This window comes from Polistes fuscatus, unplaced genomic scaffold (assembly GCF_010416935.1).
Source record: "Polistes fuscatus isolate 324 unplaced genomic scaffold, CU_Pfus_HIC Scaffold3, whole genome shotgun sequence".
Classification (NCBI taxonomy): domain Eukaryota; kingdom Metazoa; phylum Arthropoda; class Insecta; order Hymenoptera; family Vespidae; genus Polistes; species Polistes fuscatus.
In genome coordinates, this window is record NW_025113107.1 from 6,652,617 (window position 1) to 6,675,607 (window position 22,991).

The following is a 22,991-nucleotide window of genomic DNA, read 5'->3' on the forward strand; positions in this document are numbered from 1 at the left end:
GTATATTTTTTTTAAATAATTTTTATATTTTAAAAGTAAAGTAAATCGATTGATTCGTGTCCGGTACGGTAAGAATTAATTATTTCAAATAATATTTACTGTTATTCAAATTATTTCATAGTATTGTAGAATAAAACAGAAGCACACGTCATATTAAAATGAAGGTATAAAAATAAATTTCATAAAGAATACATTATTCATTTATGTATAATATATACACAATATTTAAATACCTTTTTTTATTATATATACATTTTTTCATTTTAATAATCTAATTATTTGTTACCACATAAGCATTGTTATAACAAATATATAAATTATAATTTATTTATATAACAATGTTTATCAATATTATATTTATTAATTTACTATTACATACTTGTTATGTTTTTTATCTTTATTTGTGTAAGAAGTAAACATGTGAATAAAATGTTTACAATTTATCAATTTTGTTTTGTATTCTTTTTGATATTGTAAGTTTGAATTTTTTATTCGATTTACAGATATTCTGTATACGAGTATATTAAATTATAGATGATTACTACAACATATTTGTTATAGGTAATACTATGTGTCATCTTCTACTGTTCTAAAGCATAGTAAAAACAACATTGCAGCTGGTTAATAAAGACTCATTTGTATACAGATTTTATATAAAGCTATAATTCTAAATTAAGTAATCAAATTATTTTTAACAATGGATTCAATGCTTAAAATAAAACAGTTTTTTGGAAAAGCAATACAGAGATTTAAGAACTTTTTACAACGTCTATATAAATGCAACTGTTTGAAGTTTCTTTGGTCTTGTGTAAGTTCTGATATATTTGAAATAATGTGTGTACATACAAATGTCATAAATATTTATAAAATCCTTTTATATTTGGAATAGAATTATTGTTACGATTTTAATAACAGCAATCTTTCTAAGCATAATTGTTACTTTAAAAACTAACAAATCTTATGGCAGGAAGTATTTCTCCTCATCCATCCACTAGATTATAGAGTTGTAATCCAAGTATGTAGAGTAAGAATAGCTTCAAGCTTTATGTATGTTCATGCAGCAGAACTGTGTAATGTAATACCATGCGTTTTGCACGCTATGTAACTTCTTTGTGTCAATAACTTATATTAAGGCTCATGTTAGCCAAATGCTTGTCTATTTACTCCGTTTACCTTGTAAGTACTAATCCTTCCCAGATAAATATTTTATTTTTAAATACATTTTATGGAAGCATTGAATTTTGTAAATATGTTCATATACATATATAAAATATTTTTAATTGTATTCCTTTATTTATTTTGTATTATACTTTTAAAAATACAAATTTACATTTGACGGAAGTAAATTTGTATAGCGGTCAATATTCGTGCGATGTTATAATGTAAAATAGTGTAATAATGTGTGCAAAAAAACATGAAAATCTGCTATTAGTGAAGCTACCTTACATCAAATAATCATTTATTTACTTAACAAATAACTTTAGTTATTTTAAATGAAATTTACTACTATTTTTAGGCAATAACTAACAATATGGTTGAGCGTGGTCCGTCTACGGAGAACCAGGACTCTCAGCAAGTAAGAGTCTTGACTCTAAATAAAGGAGAACATCTTGATGGAATTTTATACAAACTTAAAAAAGGTATATATTTAATATAATTGTAAAATAATTTTATTATTTTTTATATTATAATTGAAACCAATCAATTTTTATTTAGGATGGAAAGTTGAATTCAAACTTGGAGCTTCTCTTCTTGGAAAGACGCTTGATGTTTTTACTAATCATCCATTATCAAATGATCTGAAATTTGAAAGGCACACATATTATCAATTACCTTGGATAAATGATTCTGCTAATTTACTTTTAACTTTACCTGGTTCCTTTCATTATTACGTTATGGATTCTGGGTAAGACGTTATTTAAACGAATGATCATTTCGTAACTTTAATTTAATATGAAACTGTTTATAGTACTGAATCAAAATTAAAAGCCATTGCTTCTGGATATTTAATGGTGGATCCTGAATTAAAAGTAGGAGAACGCGGAGAATCATTACCATTAGACTGTATTCAATGTCAAACTGTGTTAGCAAAAAGTTTAGGACCTTTTTCCACTTGGGAAAATAAATTACTGGTAGCACATAACTCTGGATACAATGTTATACATTTTACTCCTATTCAGGTAATTAATATATTTTATTAAATTTTTTTTGCTATACAATATCCATAAAAATATTTATTTGTAGGAACTAGGATTTTCTAAATCATCATACAGTTTAAGTGACCAATTAAAATTGAATCCACTCTTTAATGACGGAGATAAAGCAATTACTTTCGACGATGTTGATGAATTTATAAATAAAATTCGTAATGAATGGAAAGTAAGTAATATTTATAATTCAAGAGAATATCTAACACAGAACTATATTTTCATGTATCATTTTGACTAATTTACAATTCTATATTATAGATGTTGAGTATATGTGATATTGTTTTAAACCATACAGCAAATGAAAGTCCTTTCTTAGTCTCTCACCCAGAATGCACATACAACTGTTTAAACAGTCCTCATTTACGTCCTGCATACATTTTAGACGCTGCTTTATTTGAATTAACAATTCAGGTTGCTTCTGGAGAGTGGGAATTTAAAGGTATCCCTACTGTAGTTGAAACTGAAGACCATTTAAATGTAAGTTACATATATTCATTAATATTAAAATTGTTAATAATTAATGATAAAATAACTTTAACAATGTTGACTAAATCTAAAGGAGAAACTTTATTTATTTCTTTAATTTTCAGTCTATTCGTCATGCTTTGCATACGTATTTCCTACCACTTGTAAAAATTCATGAATTGTATATATTGGATATTAATGAGACAATAGCAGAATTTTTAAATTTAGCGCGAACTCAAATCCCTCAAGATGTTAATGAATTACCAACAAAAGACATTGCAATAATAAGAGATCCCAAATATCGTAGATTAAAAGCAACTATAGACATGCCACTTGCTCTTCAAAAATATAATACATATAGGTAATAATTGTATTTTTTAATATATCCTTACTAATATTTAAACTAATATCATTTAATTCAAGAAACAAATTTGTTATTTTATATTGCATAGGGCTGATTGTTTTGATGAGGAAACTCGTCTGAAACGTTGTGCAGAAGATCTTAGAAAAAAATTACAAGAACTTAATGATATAATTATAAATGAAGTTCAAAATCATTTGAATGCGGCTGTTGAAAATACAATTTCAGGCATACGATATTTTAGAGTGCAAGCAGATGGACCCAGACTTAAGGAAATCAGTGAAAGAAATCCGCTTGTACCTCGGTAAAAAAGAACTATAATAAAATAAATATAAATAAAATGAAACACTGTCATAAGTTTCCATAAATTTTATTTTGTAGATATTTTACTGATTATGGAGCTCCTAAATCATTAGTTGAGAGAGAAGCAACAATGTTTTCAGAAGCTGGTTGTTATCTGATGGTTCATAATGGATGGGTCATGAATGGTGATCCTTTAAAAAATTTTGCTGATCCTGATTCTAATGTTTATATTCGAAGAGAACTTATTGCATGGGGTGATAGTGTGAAATTAAGGTAATGGAGTACATTACGTTATTAATGATTTTGTTTGTTAATATTTGTTTAAATCTTAACTATTATTTCAGATATGGCGAAAAACCAGAAGATTGTCCTTTTCTGTGGGATCATATGACAAAATATGTTGAGCAGACTGCCAAAATTTTTGATGGTATACGTCTTGATAATTGCCATTCTACACCTATTCCTGTTGCTGAGGTATATTAATATTTTTTTTACCTATAATTTCTTAATGAAAAGCTAGATCGAATATACTGATTATAGAACATCACATTTTTTCGTAGCACATGTTAGACGCTGCTCGCCAGATTCGTCCTGATTTGTATGTAGTGGCGGAACTATTTACAAATTCTGATCAAAAAGATAACATTTTTGTTAATCGTCTTGGTATTACATCTTTAATTAGAGGTATGATAATATTAAAAATTACAAAACGAACTTTTAAATATATTTCTATCTTATACTTTTTATAAGTTTGAATTATACACATATGTACATAATATAGAGGCAATGTCTGCATGGGACAGTCATGAGGAAGGACGATTAGTTTATCGATATGGAGGAGAACCTGTTGGGGCTTTCTTGCCATCACGTAAACGACCTTTAGTACCATCTATAGCTCATGCTCTCTTCTTGGATCAAACTCATGATAATCCCAGTCCAATAGAAAAACGTAGTGTTTTTGATTTACTTCCAAGTGCTGCACTTGTATCAATGGCATGTTGTGGTAGTGGAAGCAGTCGAGGATATGATGAATTAGTACCACATCATGTAAGTCTTTTATGTTTATTTTAGGAAATGAAATATAAACCATATTAGAAACAAGATTTAAATACGATTGAATAAATTGTAAAATTTTAGATTCATGTTGTTGATGAAACAAGACAATATGCATCATGGACAGATGATGATAATTTGGCAGATGGTATTAAATTTGTAAATTACGAAAATGGTATAATTATAGCTAAAAAGGCATTGAACGAACTACATTATATTCTTGGCAAAGACAAATTTTACCAAGTGAGTAGATTTACTAAGAATCTCATAATAACTTATGAAATCAGATTAAAATAGCAATTAATATTTTACTAACTTATACTACGTTATAGGTATTTGTTGATCAAATGGATTCTGATGTAGTTGCAGTAACAAGACACTCACCCTCTACTCATGACAGTGTTGTTTTAGTTGCTTTTACAGCATTCAAACATCCTGATCCTAATGCTAATGATTTAAGAAGATATATAAAGCCGTTAAGAGTGGAAGGTGTTGTAGAAGAAATCATTTTGGAAGCATCATTATCACACAATGGAACAAAGTAAGACTTTAAATTATACTATATATATTATATTATATTATATTTTTTTAAATTATATTATATTATTCTAGAAATGGTACATCTCCGTTTCTTTATCCACAAAACTTTGTAAAGGATGAAAATATCATAAATGGAATGTCTGAGTATGTTATTAATTTAAAAGAACATATTCAAATTTGTGACTCAACTATGTTAGAGAAAGTTGATTCAGGAGATCCTAAAATAACACAGCTTAACTTTATTAATTTTATACCTGGTTCTGTCATCGCTATTCGGTAAAAAATTGTAAAATTTATTTTTATTTATACACACATATATATTTATATTTTATAATTATAATATTATTATAGGGTATCTCTTCATGCTAATATAAAACCTGCTTTAGCCAAACTTCAGAACACTATTTCTTTAATTACATCAAACAAAAGCTCAGAATTGCGAGTTATTGTATCTCGTATGGATCTTGTAGATTTGAATAAGGCTCTCTATAGATGTGATCAAGAAGAACGCGATGAAACTTCAAATAAATTTGGAGTATATGATATACCTGGTTATGGACCTTTAGTGTATGCAGGATTACAAGGTAATTTAATATAATAAATTACCATTTTTTATGTAAATTATAATAAATATATATTTATATTTATCTGCATTTTCATTAGGTGTTATGTCTGTGTTAGCAGACATTCGGCCAAATAATGATCTTGGCCATCCTTTATGTGCTAATTTAAGACAGGGAAATTGGTTAATAGGTAAGAATAATAACATATTTTAAACTGTCATAATACTGATATCAAACAAACAATTTATATTTTACGTTATATTAAATAGATTATATTTGGCAACGGCTTAAGGAAGATCATGGTACTAAAGTTCTTGGAGATTGGTTAGAGGAAGCAGTTGAACCATTCAAATTAATTCCACGTTATTTAGTACCAAGCTACTTTGATGTGATTGTTACTAATGTTTATATGACTTTGCTGGAACAATGCTATGCTTTAATGTCAAGGTATTAATGTTTGTGCCATTTTATTATATTAAATTAACTATTTAATTATATTAAATTAACATTTATTAAAATAATATTATTATTCAAAATAATTACTATTATAATTACAGTTTCGTGAAGAACGGTTCTACTTTTATTAAAATACTATCTTTAGTCTCAGTACAAATGGGAGGTGTAGTAAAATCAGCACAATTACCAGACTTATCTCCAAATTTAGATCCTCCTAAGCCAAAAGTTATACAATATAACGGAGAAACAGAACAAATATGTTTAACATTATCGGCAGGTCTACCACACTTTGTGGTAGGATACATGAGAAATTGGGGTAGAGATACATTTATTGCTTTAAGAGGTTTACTCCTTTTAACGGGTAGATACCAAGAAGCAAGATTCATAATTCTAGGATTTGCTGGTACTTTACGACATGGTTTGATACCAAATCTTTTAGATAAAGGAAAAAATGCAAGGTAAAATAAATAAATAATCACATATATTTAAAAATATTAACTTAATTACTATATATGTAATGTCTCTATTGTTTATAAGGTATAATTGTCGAGATGCCTTGTGGTGGTGGTTGTATACTATTCAATGCTATATTCAAGAAGTTCCTAATGGTTTAAAGATCCTATCAGATAAAGTTTCAAGACTCTTTCCCAGTGATGATTCTCCTCCATTGCCTGCAGGACAAGTTGTATGTTTTTATTTTAATATATAGCTTTTATATATTTCTAAATAAACTATTAATACGATATGAGATCAGTAAAATATGATTTAAATACATGTATGAATATATTTTAGGACCAACCTTTATATGATGTTATACAAGAAGCACTCATGGTACATTTTCAAGGACTTTGCTTCAGAGAAAGAAATGCTGGAAAACAAATTGATGAACATATGACTGATAGAGGATTTAATAATCAAATTGGTGTACATCCAGAAACTGGTTTTGTTTTTGGAGGTAATGATGCTAATTGTGGAACATGGATGGATAAAATGGGATCGTCTGAAAAAGCTGGTAACAAAGGAAAACCTGCTACACCAAGGGATGGCTCCGCTATAGAAATAATTGGTCTTAGTAAAAGTATTTTGAGTTTTCTAGCTGAATTATATAAACAGAATTTGTTCCCTTATGGTAGTGTTCAAAGGAAAAATCGTGATGGTAAAAAAAAATCTGCAGTTTTAAAAACATAAGATGTTAAGCAGATATATATATTAAAATGTAATACCTTATAATATTTTATTTATAATATATTATAGGAACTGTAATAACCTGGAGTTATAAGCAATGGGCAGATAAAATATCAGCAAATTTTGAAAAATATTTTTATATAAACGAAGTGCCCACAGAAGGTGAGTTAAAACCCGAATTAATTCACCGTCGTGGCATATTTAAAGATAGTCATGGGGCCACTCAAGAATGGGCAGATTATCAATTACGTCCTAATTTTCCAATTGCTATGATAGTTGTAAGTATTCTTTTATCTTAAATCAAACAAAAAATTGTGGTTTTTGTCATACATGTTATATTAGTTAATTCATTATCCTAAAGGCTCCAGAATTGTTTAATCCACATCATGCATGGACAGCATTGAAGAAAGCAGAAGATATTTTGTTAGGACCATTAGGAATGAAAACATTAGATCCTGCAGATTGGGCATATAATGGTTATTACGATAATTCAAATGATTCTAATGATACTAAACTTGCACATGGATGGAATTATCATCAAGGACCAGTAAGTTGACTGACATTATTAATTAAATCTTTTATATTATGTTATTAGTATTTGTAAGAGAGAAGAATCTATAAAATATTGCTTTTTAGGAATGGATTTGGCCAATGGGTTATTTTCTGAGAGCTCGTTTATATTTTGCTTCGTTAGTTGGGGACATAGATGAACTGCGTCGCACAATTGAATCAACTGAAATTATTATTTCACGACATTTTGTTGAGGCATCTACTAGTCATTGGCGTGGTCTTCCTGAACTTACTAATAAAGATGGAGAATATTGCAGAGATAGTTGTCGAACACAAGCATGGAGTGCTTCGTCTATACTAGAGGTCTTTTTATATATAATCATATTAGATCTACCTGAAAGATCTTTCTGCTTTTGAATTAAAAGAAAATAATTCAATACATTTATTAATATTTACTAAATAATATAATTTCCAATTTAGAAAAGCACATATTTTTTGAAATACAATGATAAAAAGAGGCAACCATATATGGTTCAAACAAACGCGTTCATACGTATTAAAACTTGAGATAACATTATCAGATAAAACTTTTTGGTAGACCTAATACATATTGATCGTATAAAAAAGAACTTAATTTTATAAAAACATATTTTTGCAGGTTCTCCATGATTTAGATAAAATCAAACAAAAATTACAATCTGAAAATCAAGATTCAATAAATTGATACAATTTTGCGTGTGTTCACCACCGCCGACTACACTTAGAATGTTTAAACTTAGAAAAAAGAAGTAGTATTAGAAAAAAAACCGATCACGAAAAATTATGTACTTTTGACAAGGTAATAGTAACACAATGCACGGAGACACACGCATATGATAAACAGCACGTTAATTTAACTAACGCACTGCCGAGCAGCACTATAATAACTTTCCCTGCAGTTGATGAAATTTTTTCATCGGAATCTAAAAACATAACAATAGAAGATGATACAGAAAATAATGACGAATCAAAAATAAGAAAACAATATTATAATTCTGATTCTAAGAATGATTTGAAGGCTATTGAAACTTCATTTGATGCAACAGAAATATCTAAATCTCGCGAAGTAGATGTTACTCAAAAGACTGCAAAATTCATTCGTGAAAATGAAATACTTGCAAATTATTCTAAAAAATATTTCAATAAAAATAAGGAGACAGTAGTAGATAAAACTGATATAAAACCTTCATCACCAAGTGATCATGTTTACGAGGAAGTTGGAAAAACTAAAGAGTCTCAATACTGGCCTGAATTTGATATTTTAGATTATTATGAAAAATATAGTCCTACAACGGCAAAGACTTTAATAAATACTCTTCTTTTACCAAGACAAAGAATATGTAAACAATGTGCCAGTTTAAAATATAGTCCAGTATATAGTGATCGATACATATACAAGAAAAAATCCTTATATGCTAAAGAAGTTATTTTACATCATCTTAACGATATATATTATTTTAAATATTCTTCACGTGAAACGAAATGTGATAAATTATTTTCCGAAGACAATAATAATATTCAAGACTGTATGCCGTTTTATAATTATTCTAAAACTACTAAATCAGGGATATTTTACTTATGTGGACCACCAAAAGAAATATTTGATCTTAAAACAACGTTGGATCCTGAGATTATTATTATATCCAGTACTGTTAATTTAGTCAATGATGTAGTGAATACACAACTATATCATCGTTATATAAATGATAGATATACACGAATATCCAGGAACGGATATATACCTATGACTTTTGAAGTTAATCATGACAATATTCTCAGCACCATAAAAAACATAGGCTATGATACAGATTTACAAAATTGGATGAATTATCGTAACAATTTTTTGCAATCATGTACTTCAAAACAAGATGAATTAGTATTGACTGAGCACCATCCAAATAGATCAAGCCTATTACTATTAGAACCGTTATTACTAATGCCAGATTTGGCAAGTCCTAGGCAAAGGCAAAATAAAAATCGTATTTCACATACAGAAAATATAAAAATAATCAAAATAATTATTGCTTATACTTTATCATTTTTTATATTAGCTATGATTACGTTCTATATAGTATATTTCACGTAGATTTTAAATATTTCTCGCAATAATATAGGAAAAAAGGAAAAAAATATATTTAACATTTTTATGAGTTAAATACAGATCTATTATTTTATTGGATGTTGATTGTTATCTTTTTTTTTAAATTTATTAATTTTAACTTAATTAATATTATTTATATGCTTCTCTCTCTCTCTCTTATACAATTGAAAGATGATAAAAATTTTATTATACGCTCGCTTCGATATTTAGTTATATGAGTATGTAATTATGCTCATATTATTCCTGTTCTATGCAGCATTGTAAGAAAATAAAATAAAATAAAATATGAATCATATTTTTAGTTAATTATATTACTTATTAAGTCTCCTTCATTTTTTTCTTAAATATCGATGTAAAGGAGTATTAAATTAAAAACTGTTTTACCCTACACTCTGCATATATTTATTTTCGTTAAAAAGTAAATAATCATACATAATAGCGTGTAAATGCAAGCTTTTTATATCATACTTCTATATTATTACAAAACATAATTTTCATAGTAGCAAAATGTTATTTTTCTAGCTAACAATCAATTACTAAGTTGTGAATTACAATAATCCAATAAAAATTTGATTATATCTGTTATAATTGGTTAAATATTTGTTTGTTTATTTTTAATATTTATTTTAAATATCATCAAACAATCCTTTAGGTGCAGGCCCTACGCGGTTTGTATTTGATGAAAACGACCTTGCATTATCTGAATGTACATCATACAAATTATCGCTTTGATAACCACGATCAAAGTGACTGTTTGCACCATATGAATTTATTTCAGATGTTGTACCAACATAGTAATCTGTTGGATCGAAATCGCGTAATAGACCAGCTCCTGCAGACTCCACAGATTCGTCTCTTTTTAAAGAACGTACTAAAACAAATGTTCTTAGACAATTTTTGTAGAAAATATTAAATGACGTAAACATTTTTTCCGTTATTACAATTATCATTTATAATATACAAGTTATAATTACCTGTATCCATATTCTGTCTAGATGTTCTATAACGAGAATTTCCAGTATTACTGAAACGTTCTTGGAATTCACGTCTCCTATACATAGAATCTTCTGCTCTTTGTCGTTTTCGTCTTTCTGTGAAGAAGTATAAAATCTCTATTAAACTAATAAAACATTATCTAATTTATAACTGATTGGAAGAATAATTTACAATTAGACAGAAATATACTCAGGGATCAAATATAAATTAATATTTAAAATTTACCTCGTATAATAAGTTCTCTTCCTTCTTCTACGAGATCTGTTGTAAATTCGTCTTCATCAAGAAACTGTTGAAATCCTAGCATCGAAAGTAATCTACTTCCTAAACTAAAATAGGTTGCCAAACAGAAAGCTAATATTGCCATTGGAAAATAGACATTAAATCCATCAGAAATAATAGATATTACATCCATATGACCCATTACCTATAAGCATACAAAAAGATAATACATATATTATTCTTATATGTACTTGTTATTACAATTAGATCTATTTACCTGAGTATAATGTGTCTCCAAAATGTGCGTTTTTATAATATGAGAATCCATATGAATAAGTCCCAAAAAATTAAGACACATGGGTGGTGTCAAGCGACATAACATCATGCCACTGAATATCAAACTATACTCATTTGTTTGATGGTGTGGTGCCAGATAATATAAATTTAAGACACGAATTTTTAAAACAGTTGAATAAGCACAATAGCAAAGATAACCAATGATGTATGTAGACAATGCCTAACAAATAACATTTTATATTATCATGCACTACCAATAAGAATTTCATTATAAAAAATAAATAAGATTATTTACCTCTATTGTTAAATAATCATAATTTTCTTCAGCTATTTTAACAAATTGTGCAAACAATGACAGAACAGGTGATTTATTAAAAAATGTTACTTCTGACCACACAACAGCTGCAGATAAACAAGCAGCACAAATAGCAGCAGTCTTCTGAACATAACTTTTAATAATACATTTCCAATACCATTCTGTAATTATATTATATATATTTATTAATATATATATTATATATATTTACAAATATACAACCTTATGCATGTGAATGTTTTTATATTGAAGTATTAAAATGTTACATATGATAGTTACCTATAAATATACTAAATTTTAAGTATATCAATTTATTAAATTTCATGTTTCTTACCAATAACTGGATTGTAAATTAGTCGAAGAGGAAATGATCGATGTACAGGAAATGTTGGTTTAAATCTTCTCTCATGACTGACTTGATTTTTTTCTACGTCTTCCAAATGAAAAATCTTATCCACTGTAATGCCCCATAAAGTTTCTACACGTTGCAATGTCTGTAAAGCTTTAATAGTCTGAAAGAAATGATCAACACCATTTATAAAAATATATATTTTTATTATGTAATGTTAACATAAATATAAAAAAGAAATAATATAAAACCTGTCTGTGTAATCGAATCAAGGATTTCTCTGAGGGAGTATCAGTTGGTGTATCATCTGGTAACTGCCTTCTATTCATTCTATCTTTTAGTTCGACAGGTATTTTTTGAAAAATTGTTTCCAGATTAGAATGATATGGGTGGCCTGGCCCAATAGATATTGAAGCAGCTTGTAAAGACTAAATTAAATTTATTTACTCTAACATCATTGTAATTTATGAAAGCATTTACTATATTTCATTATAAATATAAATAAAGATACCTCGAGTATGTCATCTACTGTTTCTTCTGCCTCACATTTGTCTAAACTTAATTTAGCTATTTTAAAATAACTATAATGTAGAGTATAACCAGGTTTACTAGCATTCCATAATCCACGTGGTACTTCTACAAGTGCATATCCAAGAAGTAATACTAATAGAAATAAACCCCATGTATTTGATGCAGAGGAAGCAATAGCTTTTAACTTTTGACTAAAAATATATCAGTTTAAGATAATAATATCAAAGATTTTTCTAGTATATATACGTTACACATTCCTTACCCATCTAGATGTAATCCAGGCTTTAATGCGATATATATTAATAAGATACCACAAATGAATAAATAACTTCCATAATAAATAGCATTATCAATAAGTGCGGATTTTAACTTTCCTTGTACTGTAAAATCGCCTGCTTTTATATAAGATTGCATTAAAGGAAGTATTAACCATGTTAAACATTGTGATGTCCAATAGACAATTCTCCATAATTGTGGGAATACACTTTCCGGTATGTTTGGTAAAGGATCTTTGCATGTATGAAGTGTAACATTTGCAGTATTATTTGTACTTATATTACTCAAGTTATGTATGTGTTTTTCTAAGCATTGTCTATAAACAGTCTGAACAAAAAAATGGTATTTATTAATTCAGAAACTATAATGCATTATTAATACAAAACATTTTATATATCAAATTTCAATATATATATATATATATATTATATAATATATATGCAGCACTTACCGAAGAAACATCTAAGGGTAATATAAATATTATCAACAGTGAAAAGTACCATGCAATAAACACCGAGACTGTAACAATAATATGCTGTTTATACACATTTCCATATTTATATAATACAATCGCAGGAAGATAGAATGCTACAGCAATCTCTATCAAAAATGGCTCTAGAAACATTTTTGTATTATATTATCTATATTTATTTGTATTATACAACAGCCAAAGCTGCACATCCCTGTTAAGGCATCAATATTTTTATTTATCTTGATCTAACTTGTTATCTATTTCTTGACTTTCTTTCAGCTTTTGTTCAGCTTCTTTCTGCATTCTTTCTAATTTCTCTAAAGTGACAGATTTTAAAGGTATCACTTTTGGTTTGCAAAGTATATAATCTGTAGTTTCTTCTTGATACAGAATTCCTTGTTTAGGAATAATTATATCGACTTGTTCAACAGTTTCATCAACAGATTCTGACATTTTTCTTTGAATTTCATGAATTTAAAAGAAAAATCGTTGTTGTTCTCAAATATCCCATAAATTATTCAAATAAAACGAAAATTAAACTTTCTAATGTAAAATAAAATATCACAACATAGCACTCAAAAGAAAACTCAGCTCAAAACAATTACTTTATAATCATCTTAATTTAAAAACAGTCTAATTAAAGGAATTCTAAATATTTAAAAACCATCAATAGATATACAGGGTCCACCAACACAGACAACTGCCAACAACGCGAGAAGATATGAAGAAAAGAATAATTGATGCCTGTAATTCAATAAGTTCAAAAACATTAAGGAGTGTAACTAATTCAATAGGTCAAAGATTGCAGCATTGCATCGATGTCAACAGCAATAATTTCGAAAATTTACTGTAAATTGAAGCCTCATTAAGAATAGATATTCAAAAACTCAACGAATTATTTATCTTGTAAACATTGACCTAGGATGACCTTGCATGATCTTGAGTCATACGTCGTTGTACTCCATTCATGACCCACTATCAAGCTATAGAAAAAAAAACATATGAATCCATTTAAAAAAATCAAGTTGACCTTAAGAACTTTTGTACGCCTCCACCCATGAAAAAATATTTACACTACCTTATGTACCTCTTCATGCCATATAAATTTTGTATATAACATTTTTTTTATATTATAACAAATAACGGAAATATTTAGGTGCTAATAGTTGATGGACCACCCTGTATATGGCATGTGGCATTAAAATAAAATATAAAATCTTTACACAGAGACAATAAATATTCACAAAAACAATTAACCCACGAATCACTTTCTATAAGTATTTGGGTTAAAATAATATCGATAGAAACATTAATCAAAGAATTCCTTTTTATTTAAATATATTTTTGTCACTTAAAAATATAAATATGTTATCGTTTTATAATGTCAATACACATTACAAATATACGCTCTGCATATTAGAGAATATCGACGTCACACGCGTCACATATGCTCTGAATTGTCGGAATAATTACACCTCGTGTACGAACGCATGCGCAAATATAAATATGCCTTTACAAAAAACAAAAAAGAAAAGGAATAAAATGAGACGAATTGTCCTTGGAATATAAGTTTTTAAAAATTTTCTTAATAAATAAAAATTACAATTAAATAAATGCATTACATAAAAAAAGATATACACACAAATTTTTCATGATCAAAACTGTCAATATAACTCAGTCATACACTTGTTTTTAATACATAAGAATACTTATTTTACACGTAAATAAATTTAAAAATATATGGAAAGTGAAATTCTTTCATACTTTCAGTTCTCTTTTTCTTTTTTTAACGATATACTCATGTTATGAAGATAGAAATAAGTATGTTCATAATCAAATTTATTTACATGACAAATTATTAAAATTAATTATCACTTTACAAAAAAATATTTTCTTATATATATATATATATGTATGGAGATATATTTTATATAATTATTATTTATTAATTGTCAATTACTAACAAAATCGATATTAAAATATATGTATGTAACATTTAAATATTTACAATATTTATATTGCATTAATGAAGAAAAATAATAGATATCTAACTACAAAAGAAAATTATATCAGTATTATAAAATGCATATATAAAAGTCAAAATATTGATAATAAGAATTAGTAAGTTAAATATTCTTAATAACTTATTTATTTAGTATGTATTATGTAATTTTACTTATCTTTCATTCTATCTAAAAAAATTGTCATGGTTACAAAAATATGGTGAGAATTTTATAAATCTTCGTACATAAAAAGGACTAAGTCAATCACCCTTTTTCATTTACATTACATTTTGAAGGTGTAGAGCAAGCAACGTTTTTAAAATTTTCTTTCCAATCAGAAAGTGGAATTTCATCGTCAAATAATAAAAATTGTTCATTGTTATAAAACTTCTGCTTAGCTAAACTGCTGTCATTGTTATAAAATTTCTGCTTAGCTGAACTACTGTCCGTTAGATTTGTTATACTATTCATAGAGAAAGTTTGATATCCGGTATCTTGAACAATATTAGAAGCACTTTGTTTTTCAGATATTCCCCAAAATATATTGGTTTGTTGCGAAGTGCAGTTTTCCAATTTATAAACCTGACTAAAATCAGGGAAGCTTTTTATTTCCTTCACATTATTATAATAATCTTCTTTATCTTTAACAATTTTATTGTTTTCATTGTCTTTGATTAAAGATGTTGAATTTACTACCACTGAATTCATTTCTACAGTTATATCTGTTTTCGTGTTTTCATGATCATTATTGGATTTATTTGAATTTTCTTCGTTTATAGTTAAGTTATCTGAAAATAAAGCCATAGCTAAAATCAATTTATTAAAGATTGATAGTATAAGGTAATTATATCTTAAATATATAGTAGCTTCTAATATTTGTTATATAAGTATACCTGGTACTTCATTATTTTCGGAAACTTCAATACTCTCCGAGGTAGACATTTCTGTACTTTGACAAAAATTTAATTTCATAACTGGACGGGAACGAGTTTTCTTAATATCATCTACTGATGTGTTCTGAATATCAGGTATAGATGATATATTAGGTGATAAATTTTCAGAAAATTGTATAGGTGTTCCATGACGCTGCATTTTACGAGAACATTTCTACAAATAAGAAATTTGATTTTATATATTATATCTTACATTGATTTTTATATATAAAAATAGAAAGAAAAGTAACATTTTTAATGGTTGTAAGAAACATATTAAAAATATAAGAAATATAAATTATGATACCTTTAATGGTGAGCCATTATAGAACATTCCACTCTCTGGAGGACTTTTACAGAACATTGAAGAAAGGTTCATTTTGATTGGGGAAACTAAGAAAGAACTTTGCTCTTCATCATCAGCACACTCAGTAAGGTTGAAAAATAATTTTCTCCTTAACGAATTTGTACTTAAATTTGCATCATCGTTATCTATATTTTTATTAAATGTAAAATATGGTTTCAATGCTTCTTCAACATTTTCAGGTAATATTGAAGGAAGAGATAAAGTTGTTTGACACGCACCTAAAAATAATTAAATAATTATTTTGTCATTGCAATAACTACTTACTGATATTTATTACCATCTTTTTTGATCATTTTAGGAAAATCTTTAAGTTTATTTGATTTATCGATAAGCCGTTTAGGAGTATTCAATTTAATGTCAATTTTATGTTCTTTTCTCTTAGATTCCCATGGGCTTGGTACTATCTCATTTGTCATAAAAAATTTATCAATCGCTTCCTGAGCCTTTAATTCAACGTCTGGATCTATATTATATATTTGTTGTTCTATAGGAAATTCTTCTATTTTTGCTGGTCTTATTAGAGCTAATTCTTCTACGCTCCACGAGAATTCAGGTGAATTCTGAGGATCGGTAACCTTTATAGAAAATAATAATATATTTTATATTATTATTATAATCTCTCCTTACATAATAAATATATATATATATATATCACCTTTTTAAAAACACTTGGACTAATAACAGACTTATGTAATCTATTAGTCAAGTCACTTTCAAATGGATTTTTTGCAACAAATTTGGTTAATCCTGATGGTGGTGTGCGATGATTTGGTAGATTTGTAAAACGACCTGTATTCTTTGGATGCATAGTTTTCTTTTATCTTACTAAAATGATTTATTTTAACTGTACAAATGTCTACGTAATTTTTTGTAATAAATAAAGGGAATGATATGAAACATTAAATTTAACAAATTCCAAATAGTGAACTACTTCAACGAATGATTAAATTCAACTGGCAAACGATATATTCTTAATATTAAATAATCTTCATATGATGGCAATCAAATAAAGAAAAATTGATTAGTACAAAATATTATAGAAGATATATATCGTTTTAAATAAACAATAAAAATCAATGAACGAAATGAGATATATAAAATAATGAATAAATAAAATGAATTCTCTCTCTCTCTCTCTCTAAGATGAATTAGTCAATTTAAATTTATGATTGTTACGTTTTAGTTATGCAATTTATCTTTGATAAATATTTTTTTAATGTATTATTCAAGTATTTGACAACAATATATGTAATAATTTGAAAATCATCACGAATCTGTTTACACGTTCGAATTCACCAATAAACGGTAGTATAGTAAATCAAGGTAGTCGTTGATAAGTGTATTACAAAGTAACTAGATTAAAATATAAGCTACTTTAAATTTCTAATTAGAAAATTTTATTTAAATATATATAGTGTTTTTATATAAATATAGAAAAATTAGCATTTTTATTTTTTAATAGTATATAATAATATTATATAATAAAACATTTAAAATTCGCGCGCGCGCGCATTTCTTTTAATGAGATTATCTAAGAACGTAATTATACCGCAGTATTTTTCGTTTATCACTAGAATTAATTTATCGTTTAACTGTATCAGAAAATTCTATTTATAATATTTTATTAATCTTTAAATATTGTAATAATATATTCATTATTCTTTTTATATATTGAGATATTCAGATATAAGATATTTAGAGAATTCATCGATTAATATTTTGATAACAGTAAAAAACATGTATGTATATATATAAGATATAGATATATAGGGGAGATTTTCATTCGTACTATCTGTTTAAAAACGTACTTCTTAGTAAGTATCATACGGATAAATATAATGACCGATTCTGCGCCAACCGCATGGTATATAGCGTAAATTGTGCATTGCATATTTTTAAATATAATGCATTAAATAAATAACTATTTTGATTGCAATGTAAAATTATCCTTCACAAAATAGATTATCTGGCTAATGTGAGTACCGTACCCTTGTATTTCCTTACACTGCGTCATGAATCATCGTTTTAGGTTACTAAAGTTGTTTGAGATGATATCTTTATTACGAATATTTCTCGTATCATGCATCAATTTTTACTAATCCCATAGACTTTTATTCTTATTTATATTACTCTTATTTAATTATAAATTATTTATATTTAGTTTTGTTAATCGAGAAGAGAGATACAATATGTAAGATTATTGTTGCAATATACTTTATTTTACAAAACAGCAATTTTATTGTACACGTATCTGCTTATACGCTTTTAAAAAAGAAAATATATATATATATATACCTAAAAAAAATAGATATTGCATGAAAATGCTATTAAGTATATACTTCCTTTAACCTGATAGACCTTTAAGTACTAAAGAATATGTTTATATATTTTTACATAGAACCTAAAATGGCAGAACAGCAACAACCAACTCCTGATTTTAAGCGTATGTCTTTGGATAAGATAATAGAAGCAATGACTGCTGATTTAGAAAATTCGAATGGCCATTATGTTCAGTTTGGAATATCACCACAACAAACTCCACCGCATAATTGGAATGACTATCCTTCTGGTCAAGCGAGACACTATATTGCTAATCAATCTACACATCCTACTATCTCCACATCTCCACAAAGCGTGCAACCAATGAATCCAATTGCAACTTCTTTATATATGCAAGATATACCAAGTTATGATAATACTACTACGGATCCCATGTATTTTCCACCTCAAACTGTAAACCATTTAGGTATTAACGAAAATAATGATTTAGTGGGAACTTTTGATGTTGGCGGAGGAAATTACATAAATGTTATTTATGGAAATGCATCACAAATAATGGCAGAACAATGTCAACTTTCAAATATAACACCTTATAAAAATCAAGGTGCAATGGATAGAGAATATGGGCTTTTCAATGACCAACGCATGAATATACCATCTGATATGCCCAATCAAAATTTTAATGGGAAACAACTAATTGATAATCTTGTCTGTAATTGGGTTCCAAATCAGTCAGGAACTTATAGTCCTTTTGGTGGTTCTCCTAATGTTACACCAGTACCACAATCTAATGCGGATGTTAGAGATCCTGAAGATTTACCAAGAAATATATCAGAGAATCACTATAAAAGACCACGAATGGTAGCAGAAGTAAAGCCTATGCGTCCTTCTTATTCAGACGTATTAACTAAATCAGCACCAACTCCACCTTCACCATTAATTTTACCATCTATGAAACCCAAAGTTGAATCCATGACAAAAAAAGTTACCAATAAAAGTTCAAAGAATAAAATTAAATCTACATCGTTAAAGAGACAAAATTCATCAGGGAGTGATGATCATAATTCCCCAAAATTTCAGGTTCCTAAAAAAGTATTAGAAAAAAATAATTCTAATCTTCCAAGACGATGGGTTTCCTTAGATAATCTAGGTTCACAAACTGAATCTCATGAAATAAGTACTTTTGACAGATCAGATCAGTTTGAAAAGAAGAAAATTTTGAAAACTTCTAAGAAAAATGACAAAAATGAGACGCTTAATAATTCGAAAGTTCAAAATAATAACTCTAAAACAACTGGCAATGTACCAAAACGTCCAATACAAATAAATAACAATTTAAATACAATTAACAATTCCAGTCAAACAATTTCACCCGAAAGAATTGAAAAGAATCAGCAACAGAATAATAAAATTAATAAGGATGATAAAAAAATGACTAAGGAAAGAAATTCTAAGCGCTTCCAAGCTGAAAAAGCACAGCAAATTAAAAAAGGTCAAAGAAGTCGTAGAAAAGAATGCAGAGAATCTCCTATTAAGGATCTATGTAAAAACTTAAATAAATATGCAAGCCGTTGGAGTAAAATTGTATTAAAAATTTTCTATTGGTTATTACACTTAATATCAGATGTAGTTAGTATGAGTGCCAATCTTGTTATTCAACTGTAAGTACTAATAAAATTAATTTATGAATTTTAAATATGTAATTCACGCATCCACATGTATATGTGTTATCATGTTTTCTATATTTTTCAGTGGTAAATGTGCTTGGTATCACTCTATACTCTATTTAAAATACTCATGGATTTATGTAGTAACAATGTTTTCAAAAATACGTATTCTTAATGCTTTGGGCAAACAATTAGATCATTGGTTTGGAAATAGTAAATTTGCTTTTTGGCGTAAAATGAAGACCGAAAATGAAGAAAAAGAAGAAAATTCAAATTGGATACATGGCGGACTTGAAGCTAACATTGCACTACCTAGCACTGGAGAAGAAGCTATGAAGAGATTATTAGCTTGTAAAGGCAAAGATCCTTACAGTATACTTGGAGTTACACCAACATGTTCCGATGATGATATTAAAAAATATTATAAGCGCCAAGCATTTTTAGTGCACCCAGATAAAAATAATCAACCTGGAGCAGAAGAAGCATTCAAAATACTAGTTCATGCTTTTGATATAATTGGGGAACCAGTAATATTTTTTTTATTTGTAAACTGATAATTTTTCAATATTGATTAATTATTTAAAAACAATTTTATTTTAGGAACGAAGACAAGCATTTGATCAAACAAGACAGGTTGAAGCTGCATGGGGTGAATTAAGTGACTTGTTATCTCAATTACATAGAAAAATGGAACAAGCAGCAAATACAATAAGGTGTACAAACTGTGGTTTGAGGCATAAGCGAGTTCCAACTCAGCGTCCTTGCTATGCTGCCCGGTTTTGTGCACAGTGTAAGATACGTCACAGTGCAAAAGAGGTCCGTATTTAAACTGTAATTATTTAATTCATTTTTCGCACTTATGATATAATTGTTCAAATTTAATTAGGGTGATATATGGGCAGAGTCTCGTTTAATGGGATTTCTTTGGCATTATTATGCTTGTATGGAAGGTGCAGTGTACGATGTCACTGATTGGGCTGCTTGTCAAGCCGGTAATTTAAAGCATCTCAGAGCAAACACACATAGCGTTCAATATAGGATTGTACTAGGTCAACGTCCACCACCACAGACTTCTAATAGTGGTAAAAAACGACAGCAAATGGATCCGAATACAAGGTATGAATACAAAACTAACAGTTAAAAAAAAATCAATAAAGAAAATTTGATATAGATAAATAACCATAATAAACTGATTTACTTAAATTAAATTACAAGTTTTTAATGTTTTCTAATACAGTGAAGCAGATTTCGAAGAATTTTTAAATAATCTATATAACCATAGCAAACCTGGTAATCCTAATACATCAGCAGAGCAAAGTTCCTTTAGAGGAGATTGCAGAAGACGAAAAACCAAACGCAAGAAGTAAGCAAATGTATACGAAGCTTTGAGATCTTATGATATTTACTATATATGGTTATCAAACACATATTGGTTTGAAGTTCTTTTTTTTCCGAGTGATTGTCATCATAACGACAGGTACAGATCTTGAAAATATAAGTGGTCTTCAGTGACTGATACTCTCAATCTAATATTCTAAAAGTATATGACTCAATCAGAATACATAATACATGCAAAAAAAGAATTATGACTTGCATTAGAATAATACTCTTGAAAATAATAAATTTTTTAAATGTTTAGGTGCATCAAAACAAAAAGTGTTAAAACAATACACGTAGAAAAATAATTTGTTTCTGAAAGCAAAAACAATGTGCATCTTGATTTTGTTGTATATATTTAAAATAGCTTGTACTTTTTGAATGTAAAAGCCATAGTTTTCCTTTCTTTTTCTTTATATATATTAACATTTGATCAAGATTTACAACATAATAATATAACATACTATGCTTTCAGTACAATTATAAAAATAAATGATTTTATGTTTAAAGGTATAAAACTATTAACAATGACAGTTTTATAATCTACATTACATACTTTTACGTTTAAAATAAACCAATATTGAAATTAATTACTAATATCAGGTATGATATACATCCATTGTTTCAAATCATCTATAGTTCTGGGATTACATAAACAGTTAATTTATTGAATACATTGAAAAGTTACTAATACTAGATTTCTTATGTAACACACAGGTATGTAATTAGTAGATTTTAAGAACAATTATTTGATTTAAATATGATGATATTTTACAATCAGTGAAAAATAATGAATTTTACTTTATTTGAATTAACGTATAATATAATATTACTTTGTATATTATTCTATACATAGAAATATTTACTAAATACATGTTAAATGAACGTGATGTGGAATTAAAACATTCTTAAAAAGATGATTACTTTATTTAAAGATACTCAGAATAAGTTTAATTAATATTAATAATAATCGTAATACCCTATTCTTTAATATATTTAATATATTATCTACAAAATTTAATTCTTTTTCTCTCTGTATGTTATCAATGCAGATGTTTTTAAAATTTATTAAATTTTTATTGTATCGTTTTTTTGTTGTTGTATAATGATTTTATAATAT

At 27.4% G+C, this 22,991-nt stretch overlaps 4 protein-coding genes across 5 annotated transcripts; 2 read left to right on the forward strand and 2 right to left on the reverse strand.

Annotated features, from left to right (window-relative positions):
* The first annotated feature begins 503 nt into the window (after positions 1-503).
* Positions 504-8,659, forward strand: LOC122519642 (glycogen debranching enzyme). Its single transcript, XM_043639233.1, has 25 exons — positions 504-808; positions 1,517-1,640; positions 1,717-1,906; positions 1,970-2,180; positions 2,245-2,379; positions 2,469-2,687; positions 2,801-3,036; positions 3,128-3,340; positions 3,418-3,612; positions 3,684-3,813; positions 3,900-4,023; positions 4,121-4,386; positions 4,477-4,635; positions 4,725-4,933; positions 5,005-5,208; positions 5,284-5,516; positions 5,596-5,685; positions 5,765-5,942; positions 6,053-6,409; positions 6,489-6,636; positions 6,744-7,107; positions 7,206-7,414; positions 7,498-7,683; positions 7,773-8,009; positions 8,305-8,659. Exons 1-25 carry the CDS (start codon positions 698-700, stop codon positions 8,368-8,370), a joined length of 4,794 nt encoding a protein of 1,597 aa, XP_043495168.1. The 5' UTR covers positions 504-697; the 3' UTR covers positions 8,371-8,659.
* A 1,505-nt stretch (positions 8,660-10,164) lies between these two features.
* LOC122519646 (LMBR1 domain-containing protein 2 homolog) lies at positions 10,165-14,742 on the reverse strand. Of its 2 annotated transcripts, XM_043639241.1 has the most exons (12): positions 14,324-14,742; positions 14,164-14,228; positions 13,225-13,292; positions 12,760-13,100; positions 12,478-12,688; positions 12,218-12,394; positions 11,952-12,129; positions 11,597-11,778; positions 11,282-11,521; positions 11,008-11,209; positions 10,761-10,877; positions 10,165-10,657 (listed from the first exon to the last, which is right to left on the reverse strand). In XM_043639241.1, exons 1-12 carry the CDS (start codon positions 14,338-14,340, stop codon positions 10,413-10,415), a joined length of 2,043 nt encoding a protein of 680 aa, XP_043495176.1. In that variant the 5' UTR covers positions 14,341-14,742; the 3' UTR covers positions 10,165-10,412. The 2 variants fall into 2 exon arrangements, with proteins under 2 accessions (XP_043495176.1, XP_043495175.1); XM_043639240.1 differs by lacking the exons at positions 14,164-14,228; positions 14,324-14,742 and having other exon boundaries at positions 13,225-13,497.
* A 634-nt stretch (positions 14,743-15,376) lies between these two features.
* LOC122519647 (protein aurora borealis) lies at positions 15,377-17,848 on the reverse strand. The gene is made up of 6 exons (XM_043639242.1): positions 17,724-17,848; positions 17,203-17,372; positions 16,825-17,122; positions 16,488-16,765; positions 16,142-16,355; positions 15,377-16,036 (listed from the first exon to the last, which is right to left on the reverse strand). The coding sequence occupies exons 2-6, from the start codon at positions 17,353-17,355 to the stop codon at positions 15,513-15,515; spliced, it is 1,467 nt and encodes a 488-aa protein (XP_043495177.1). The 5' UTR covers positions 17,356-17,372; positions 17,724-17,848; the 3' UTR covers positions 15,377-15,512.
* Positions 17,849-18,356: 508 nt separating this feature from the next.
* LOC122519648 (dnaJ homolog dnj-5) lies at positions 18,357-22,788 on the forward strand. The gene is made up of 6 exons (XM_043639243.1): positions 18,357-18,522; positions 18,946-20,488; positions 20,580-21,021; positions 21,095-21,310; positions 21,381-21,610; positions 21,732-22,788. The coding sequence occupies exons 2-6, from the start codon at positions 18,954-18,956 to the stop codon at positions 21,859-21,861; spliced, it is 2,553 nt and encodes an 850-aa protein (XP_043495178.1). The 5' UTR covers positions 18,357-18,522; positions 18,946-18,953; the 3' UTR covers positions 21,862-22,788.
* Positions 22,789-22,991: the final 203 nt, after the last annotated feature.

Bases quoted from the DNA above. Each gene is read 5' to 3' on its own strand.
- LOC122519642 (XM_043639233.1), top strand. From the start codon at position 698: ATGGATTCAATGCTTAAAATAAAACAGTTTTTTGGAAAAGCAATACAG. The intron at 3,037-3,127 runs GTAATAATTGTA...TATATTGCATAG, and splicing joins CAAAAATATAATACATATAG to GGCTGATTGTTTTGATGAGG. The intron at 3,814-3,899 runs GTATATTAATAT...ATTTTTTCGTAG, and splicing joins CACCTATTCCTGTTGCTGAG to CACATGTTAGACGCTGCTCG.
- LOC122519646 (XM_043639240.1), bottom strand. From the start codon at position 13,398: ATGTTTCTAGAGCCATTTTTGATAGAGATTGCTGTAGCATTCTATCTT. The intron at 11,779-11,951 runs GTAAGAAACATG...ATATAATTACAG, and splicing joins AATTTACAATCCAGTTATTG to AATGGTATTGGAAATGTATT. The intron at 10,878-11,007 runs GTAAATTTTAAA...ACTTCTTCACAG, and splicing joins AAGAGAACTTATTATACGAG to AAAGACGAAAACGACAAAGA.
- LOC122519647 (XM_043639242.1), bottom strand. From the start codon at position 17,355: ATGCATCCAAAGAATACAGGTCGTTTTACAAATCTACCAAATCATCGC. The intron at 17,123-17,202 runs GTGATATATATA...TTTTCTATAAAG, and splicing joins GTCCAAGTGTTTTTAAAAAG to GTTACCGATCCTCAGAATTC. The intron at 16,356-16,487 runs GTATCATAATTT...TCTTATTTGTAG, and splicing joins ATAATGGCTCACCATTAAAG to AAATGTTCTCGTAAAATGCA.
- LOC122519648 (XM_043639243.1), top strand. From the start codon at position 18,954: ATGGCAGAACAGCAACAACCAACTCCTGATTTTAAGCGTATGTCTTTG. The intron at 20,489-20,579 runs GTAAGTACTAAT...TATATTTTTCAG, and splicing joins GCCAATCTTGTTATTCAACT to TGGTAAATGTGCTTGGTATC. The intron at 21,611-21,731 runs GTATGAATACAA...TTTCTAATACAG, and splicing joins CAAATGGATCCGAATACAAG to TGAAGCAGATTTCGAAGAAT.